This window comes from Urtica dioica, chromosome 7 (assembly GCF_054948205.1).
Source record: "Urtica dioica subsp. dioica isolate 48M chromosome 7, U.dioica_male_clone48M_v1_H2, whole genome shotgun sequence".
Taxonomy (NCBI): Eukaryota; Viridiplantae; Streptophyta; class Magnoliopsida; order Rosales; family Urticaceae; genus Urtica; species Urtica dioica.
The window spans coordinates 32,482,925-32,490,936 of record NC_142762.1 but is presented as its reverse complement, the minus strand read 5'-3'; the positions used below and the strand labels follow the sequence as shown (position 1 = coordinate 32,490,936).

General features: G+C 45.6%; 1 protein-coding gene across 1 annotated transcript; it reads right to left on the bottom strand.

Moving 5' to 3' along the window:
* Positions 1-2,956: 2,956 nt before the first annotated feature.
* On the bottom strand, positions 2,957-6,232 carry LOC149390873 (DNA ligase (DUF630 and DUF632)). Its single transcript, XM_089619485.1, has 4 exons — positions 5,010-6,232; positions 4,745-4,926; positions 4,444-4,667; positions 2,957-4,061 (listed from the first exon to the last, which is right to left on the bottom strand). The coding sequence occupies exons 1-4, from the start codon at positions 6,211-6,213 to the stop codon at positions 3,266-3,268; spliced, it is 2,406 nt and encodes an 801-aa protein (XP_089475611.1). The 5' UTR covers positions 6,214-6,232; the 3' UTR covers positions 2,957-3,265.
* Between the last annotated feature and the right edge of the window lie 1,780 nt (positions 6,233-8,012).

Genomic DNA, 8,012 nt, shown 5'->3' with positions numbered 1-8,012 from the left:
GTGCTTATCCCGAAAATCGGAGGCGCCGATTCTTTCGACAAATTTCGGCCCATAAGCCTTTGCAATTTCAGTTTCAAGGTGGTGACAAGGATCATAACGGCAAGGCTTCGGGGGCACCTCGACAAGATGATTTCGCCGTTCCAATCCGCTTTTGTGCCCGGGAGGTGGATTGCCGAGAATACCATAGTGGCTAGGGAAGTGGTTACTACGTTGAAGAGGAAGCAAGGGAAAGGTGGACTCCTCGGAATCAAGATTGATATGAGCAAGGCTTACGATAGAGTGGAGTGGAGCTTTGTTTGCCAAGTGCTACGGTGTTTTGGCGTTTCGGAGAAGATGGTGGGGATAATTCATCAATGTATGTCAACGGCTTCCTTCGCTATTCTCCTTAATGGATGCCCTCTTGAGAGAAGGATGGCGTCTAGAGGGCTTCGTCAAGGAGATCCTCTCTCTCCATACCTTTTCATCATAGTTACCGAAGTCTTGAGTAGGTTACTCTTGCGCGAAGAGAGGAGATGAAGCTTCCACGGGATTAATATAGGAAGGACGGTTCCGAGCATATCCCACCTTATGGTCGCGGACGATACCATCCTATTTTTCCGGGCCCGCCAAGATGAAGTCTGTGCGATTTGGAGTTGCATCTCGAAGTATCAGGAGTGGTCTGGCCAAAGGGTCAACATTCAAAAGTCCGGGCTCATGTTTTCCAAAAATTGCTCCGAGAGAAGGAAGAGAGATATTAGCGGTTTCTTGGGTATCCAAGAGTGCGATAAGGAGATTTACTACCTTGGAAATCCACTTTTCCTAGGGCGCAATCGAGGAAAAAGTTTCGCTAAATTAAATAAGCGCGTCCATGACCGACTGGAGGGGTGGATGGCGAAGTCGATTTCGAAGGCGGGGCCGCACCACGCTAGTTAAGTCGGTTATTCAAAGCATCCCGTCCTATGCTATGTCGACATTCCGCTTGCCGAAATATTTTTGTCAAGAGCTAGACAAAGTCACCCGGAAGTTTTGGTGGACAGGGAGTTGCGAGAAGGAGCGATATTTGGCGTGGGCGAGTTGGGATACAATATGTCAACCCAAGTCTAGAGGTGGACTCGGGTTCCGAAGATTTGAAGACATCAACCCGGCTTTCCTTTGCAAGCTGGGCTGGCACATGGCGGCGGAGTCTAATCTTTTTTGGGTAAAGTTACTCAAGCAGAAGTATTGTGAAGCTCAAGGATTCTTTCGCTACAAGGAAAAATCTTCGGATTCAAGCGGGTGGAGAGATATATTAACTACCCGAGAGTTGATTCGGCAAAACTCGTGCTTCGTGGTGGGGAGTGGAGGCCGAATTCCTATAAGAGAAGCGAATTGGACGCAACTCGGTTTGATTCCTGAAGCCGGAGGTCGGCACAGCTTGGAGTCGGGCCCGAGGTCAGTCGCGGAGCTGTTTGTTCCGGGAACGCGGCGATGGGACCTTAACAGAGTCACTAAGGTGGTGGGGGCTGATTTGGCGAGAAAAATTGGGGAGTTGCGGGTGCTAAAACAGCCTAAGGACGATGTGCTAAAATGAACGGGAGCGCCAAACGGTGCTTTTAGCATAAAATCGGCCTACTGGGCGGTGGCGGGGGATGCCTTCAATCCGAAAGAAGACACATGGAGAGCAATCTGGAATTTAAAAGTCCCGGAACGATTCCGAATCGTGCTCTGGAGGTTAGGAAAAAACTGTTTTCCTACACGCGCTCGATTGCACAGAATCCTTGGGCTGAGCGACGACTCGTGTGCGTTCTGCCAAGGAGAGGTGGAATCCATACACCACTTATTTTTCGAGTGCCATAATGCTCGGCGGCTGTGGATGGTGCTTGCTGATGGGCTCCGATGGGACACTAGCGTGATTTGCTCGGGGAAGGAGTGGCTTGACCGCCTTCTGGAACGGGAAAAAGTGGCGCTATCGAGTGGCATGAGGAAGGGTTTGTTCTTGTCCAGGGCGGCGGTTATCATCGATGCTATTTGGAGGTGGAGAAATGAAAAGATGTTCTCCAACGTGATTATCTCAGAAGAGGAGCAAATCAGAAGAGTACGTCACTGGTTCAAGGAAATTGAAATCTCCCAGGAAAGTCCAACCCCGATCTGTGAAGTCCCTAGCGGAAGGGCGCGGGCGTGGCAGCCACAGTGCGGGGAAGCGGTGAAGATCAATGTTGATGCAGCTTACAGGGACGAGCGAGCTGCGGTGGGTATGGTTGCAAGAAATAGTGGAGGTACCATGCTCTGGATGTGGCGGAACGAGATCGAGGCCAAATCGGTGATGGAGGCTGAGATGATTGGAGTGCATCTGGCTGTTCTCGTAGCTAAGTTCAGGAACGTTGGGCGTCTTGTGGTGGAGGGTGACAATAAACAGATTATGGAGAGTCTATCCTTGAATCGCGACTGTCCGGATTGGAGTTTATCGCCCCTCTTTGAGCAGATCAGGTGTGCCGAAGCGGGTCTTGATAAAGTTGTTTTTAACTGGGTTCCCAGAGATGCTAATAGAGTAGCGCACGTTTTGTGTAAGTCTGTAGCGAGTGGGGATTGTAGTGGGTTTTGCTCTGTCACTGATGTTCCTGTTTGTATTAGAAACTTTTTAAGCCAAGAGGCTCTGTAATGAAAGCATCGGTTATTCAAAAAAAAAAAAAATGGTACACGAACAACAACATGTGGAAGCTATTCAACTCATTCATCTTTTTTTTCTCTCCAGCTCTTTTATTTCTCTCAATTATCATTGATAACGATGGGAATCATAACTCATTAATTATATCCAACTTATTTTCTTAACTAGACTAGCTTTTATCCATGTTTAAATGCTCATGCCAAATTTGTAAATTACATTTTTATCGTATGTTAAATCATACGTGCGTAGAGCGTACTCGAAACTAGTATATATATATATATATATATATATGGAAGCTGACTATGGTCCATCACTTCAGAGACGACCCACAAAAATTAAATCTCCAGCCTAAAATTTGTCTTCTTGTCCACCGCCAAAATGTCACTGTAATATCACACCACCATCAACTACAACAACAAAGGATTTCGATCTTTCCTCAGAATCACAAGACAGGACTGCGTGTGGAAGGCCATGCAAATACGTAATTTAAGCCTTTTAGACAACAAAATTTCCACACTACTTTTGCCACACAAACTAGGAAAGAACATAAATTACTACCAAACTACACTGCCAAAAACTATACTCGAAAAAAAAAAAAAAAAAAAAAAAAAAATTCCCACTAAAGAAATAGGTACCCAATTATTAGGCATTCGGTCCTCCGCTATTCGATTTCTGCGCTTTCGCAATTGTCCTGAGCTTGTGATATCCATCGGCGCAGGCATGGGAATAGTCGGACATGGCCCGAAAGATCTCGGGCAGTCGTGTTTTGAGACTCCCGACCGATTTCTCCCTGACTTGGAGGCAGTGTCTCTGGTGCGCTTCGACCTCCTCTTCGAGCCTCTTCTTCAAGCTCTCGACCGCGAATCGCCTCTCCGACAGAACCGCATCTTCGCCCCGCTCCGGGTCGGCCTCTTCGGGTCCCCGGCGCTGCATGTGCTTCTGGTACCAATCCTCGAACGAGTGGCTCTTCCTCATGAACTCCTTCCTGGTCTCGTCGCACTTTTCCTTGAGCTTCATCTCCTCTTCCTGGTGGAGGATTATGGTCTTGACGACGGCGCCGAAGGACGAGATCGCCGACTTGGCGAGCTCGTCGGGGAGCTTGTCGAGAAGGTCGTTCCAGGCGTGGAGGAGGGACTGGATCGGAGGGTGTTGGGGTCGGGGCGGGGACGAGACTTTCTCTTTCAGGCTGCTCTCGATGGGGACCAGGTTGAGCTTCAGCCAGTTGGTGAGGGTGTGGATGTACTGCTTCTGGTGTGACACGAGCTTCTCGAACTGGATGTGCCAGTCTTGGACGATGTGGTGGAGCTGGATCGTCCGCTCGTGGTGGTGCTTCGCGGTCTCCTTCGGGGCGTGGGCCAAGTCGATCGCTTTCAGGTCCATCACGATCTTCAGCTGACTGTCGTGGTGCATCGACATGATCTCCCACATGTTCGCCATCCTGCACCGCATCTCCATCGTTCTCAGTCATTCAAAATCAACAAGCAAAAATCCGGGCACTAAGCTCGACTTCTAATAGACCCCTTTTTTTTCCCGGGTGCTCTCTTATATTTTGTCAAATGAACTTTGAACTTAGATAAGAAGTTACCTCCATACCTTCTTTTCAAACTTAATTCCCAAAATACCGCATTTACTATTTAATTTTTTTTTTCCCTTGAAGACATTATTATTATACGCTGTACAGTTTCATCATTTAGAATAAGGACACAACATTCTGAAAATTATTAAAATATGACCACCTGTAACGCTCCTGAACTTATAATAATAAACCTTTGGAGAAATACATGATCAGTTGTTAATCTCGGAAGGCTGTAAAAACTGACCCGTCGGCGAGGGTAACGAGTTTTGGGTAGAGCTGTTCGTCGCGTAACCTATTGACTTCGGACACGGTGGAATCCATGGACTGCATATCGACAATGTAGCGCGTGTGCAAATGACTAACCGCTGCTTTGGTCTTCTCCAGCGATTCGGCACTTACCTGCCTCTTCTTCTGCTTGTTCAACAGACCAACTTTCCTCTGATACTCCACCTTCATCAGCTCTCCTTGCTACACAGCACAAACAAAATAGCAAAGTGACGACTCGGGACCACAATCAGGAAGGAAGAAGAAAAAGCAGAAGAAACCTTGACTTCGTCGTAGAGCTTCTTTTCCCATGCCAAGAGCTTGTCCAACACGGTGGCGTGGGTTTCGTACTCTTCGGAGTCGAGCTCGTCTTTGCCGTTGCTGTTGGGTGCTCCGGGAATGCCTTTGAAGGAGCGGTTCCAAGTGATGACGCGCATCACCCTCGCCGAGTGGTCTATGTGCCCTGCAAATCTCTCCTACTCTCTCAGTTCGCCAAGCTTAAAACAAAGACCCAATCTTTATCAACAACAAATGGAAAATATTCACCTTTATTGTCGGCGAAATTGGAGTGGTAGTGCAGCCGCGTGGCCTCCAGCATCTTCGAAACCTCCTGAGCCCCCTCCGACGCCTTCAAGAAGTGATCGTCGATCTGGTTCAGCACGAACTCCAAGCTCACCGCCGCCACCGCTCCGGTGCCGGCGTTTCCCAAGCTCACCGCTCTCCGAAACTCCGCCGGCGCGGTGTTGGAATGCTCCATCGTCTTCTTCGCCGCCGCCGTTTTATCCTCCTCCTCCTCCTGCACCGCCGCCATCGCCGGCGGCTTCTCCGGCGTCCTCGGCTCGGACTCGTTGATCTCGTCCTCTTCTTCTTCTAGGAAATCCATGTGATTCTCGTCACCCTCGCCGCCGCTGACTCCTCTGGACTCCTCCAAGGACGATCCAGGGATACTATCCACGCTGAAGAAGTAATCCCAAGCCATCCGCTTGGAATCCGGCATCGCCGGCGCCGGAGAAGCGTTCTCCGCCTTCGGCTCCTCGGGCTTCTTCTTCGACCTCCTGAGCTTCTCTTCCTGATTCTCCTCCTCCTCTTCTTCTTCTCCGTCCTCCTCGGCTATGGCGATGGAGTTAGGGTTTCGCCTGAGCTTGAGGGGGATCTCGGGCATGGTGGCGGAGCGCTTGAGCGGGGAGGGGGAGAAGTTGGGGAGCGGCGGCGGGGAGGGAGGGAGGACGTCGATCGGCGGCGGCGGCGGCGGCGGAGGGCGGGGCTCGGAGGCGGGGTCGAGGGGGCGAGCGGCGGCGGAGGAGGAGTTGGGGGCGGGGTCGGGGGACTCGCCCTGGGCGAAGTCGCTGAGGGCGGCGCCGGCGCCCTTCATGGCGACGGAGTAGGCGGAGTGGGCGGCGGCGAAGGCGTTGCGAGCGGCGACGGCTTCTTTCATGAGCAGCTTTCGGTCTTTGCAGCGAGACACTGACTCCTCGTTCTCGATCCTCGACTGTGCGCACCCCATTTTCGCTGCTTCTGCTTCTCCACCTGGGAATGGGGTGATGATGATAATACAGAGAGAGATGATGAGATTAGAGAGAGAGAGAGAGAGAAGAGAGAGAGAGAGAGAGAGAGAGAGAGTGTGATTGTGGTTGCACGCGCCACTCAGCAGATTTCTGTGTGTTTTCTCTCTCTCTCTCTGTTTCGTTTCATACCTGTCCTTCCCATTCCCCTGTTTTCCTTTTCTTTTCATTTTTCTTTTTTTTTCCATTATAACGGTCGCATTTTTCGAGGCTGGCTTCCGAGGATATTAACGTATTCAAATTTTATTATATTGTAAAATGATATAATTAATATTTAATTAGTTTTAAAAAAAACAAAATAATATGAGGTTGTCAAGTATTTTTCTATCTAACATTACCGCGTAACCAACATGTAATATAAGATTTTTTTAAAACTTTTTCATACATACTATTCATACACTTAAGGAAAAATTGTACAAAATAACCATTCGAAACTTATTGATCAACAAAATAACAAAAATTTCAATTTTTCAGCAAAATAGTCAAATTTATGTTTTCAAATTTTGTTTGACAGCTAAGATTAAATTTTTTTATGATTATTATAATATAAATGCAACATTTCACTAGAGAAAAATAGGAGGTACAATTTGTTATACAAGTTTCAAGTAAACAATTAAGAGATTATCTTTATTAAAATATGACCAATAAACTCTTTTTTATGATACTATTAATTTAAGTTAGAACAATATATTTGAAATACTGAAATAACCCTTCTCAGTTTAAATTAAAATCTAACTATTTAAATATTAAAAAAATAGTTCAAGTCGTTATAAGACGTATGCGCTTTGTTTTAGAACTATTTTCTTAACTTTTAGTTCTCGTCTAAAATTTTAACGTAAGAGATTTAAATCCACAAATTATATGTTTAACTCCCCTATTTTTTGGCAAATTATTAGTAGTTAGCTAATACAGTTAATAAATCACATTAATACAAAATGTTAATGAATTTATGATGTATATTGCTCTTGAACGGACTTAAAGTATATTAATAATTTTAAAAAAAACTTTATTAAACTTAAATGTCACTGCGATAAAGCCACAAATTTTGTAACAGTTGGTGGAAGATACAAAGTACAAAGTAACTAATACACACCAAAACATTGACTAAAGCTAAGTTGAACTCCAAACAAATTTCACCAAAAATCTAAATCCAACTTAATGCTATCTAATATCAAAGGCAAAAAAATTTCTAATTGTGACGTTACGCTTTGAATTGAAAAAAACTAGTTAACAAACGTAGAAATAGTTCGGTTAGGGTTGAACTTTATAGAGATTTACCATAAAACGTGATAACATGTCCGAAAGTGACTGTTTGAAGGCATTCCCTTTCCAGAAGATCATATTAGGTTGTTTCCTACGAATCAAATGATGTCTCTCAAACTACTAAACAAGAATATCGACGTCTTTGTTCAAGATTATTTTTCAGATCATAAATAAATATGCTTTTAAAACGGAAACTTTTCAAACTAAAGTTGCATGCACAGAGCACCTTAAACATTTTTTTTTTTTTGTTGCTATAAAGAGTCTTAAACCTGGCAGAAGAAGACAAAAAGAATGATCCGTGGTTTGAAATTATTTTCAACTATGATTCACCTTTATGTGTAATAGAATAGTGAATCAACCAACATATATATATATATACAGTTATATAAAATTCAGATCTGGATTTGGGACCCAGCCAAAATAGCTTTTGGTGTGTCATTATCTGACTCGCACATTTTGTACGAGTTTTCTCATTAGAGCAAACAAGTTGTCTTCGGTAATCGTAGGGTCAAAAATCAATTTTCTAAAGTAAACAAAATCATTTAAGTTGGGCTTAGGTGCAACCAAAGCCCAACAACGGACCCAGTTCGATTCTGGAAGTTCGGCTCAAGCCCAGTAAAGAGCCCAGTTCGCCATATGAAAGATGAGCTGTCCGAGTTGATCTCACTAGAGGAATCGGTCATGGTCATATAGAAGACTCCGCCGCGAAGACCGGATCTGGGAT

What these genes read in the sequence shown, in the direction of transcription:
- LOC149390873 (XM_089619485.1), bottom strand. Translation starts at nt 6,213, where the DNA reads ATGGAAAAAAAAAGAAAAATGAAAAGAAAAGGAAAACAGGGGAATGGG. An exon ending in CAATTTCGCCGACAATAAAG is followed by an intron (nt 4,927 to 5,009) that starts GTGAATATTTTC and finishes AGAGATTTGCAG; the next exon opens with GGCACATAGACCACTCGGCG. An exon ending in AGCTCTACGACGAAGTCAAG is followed by an intron (nt 4,668 to 4,744) that starts GTTTCTTCTGCT and finishes TGTGCTGTGTAG; the next exon opens with CAAGGAGAGCTGATGAAGGT.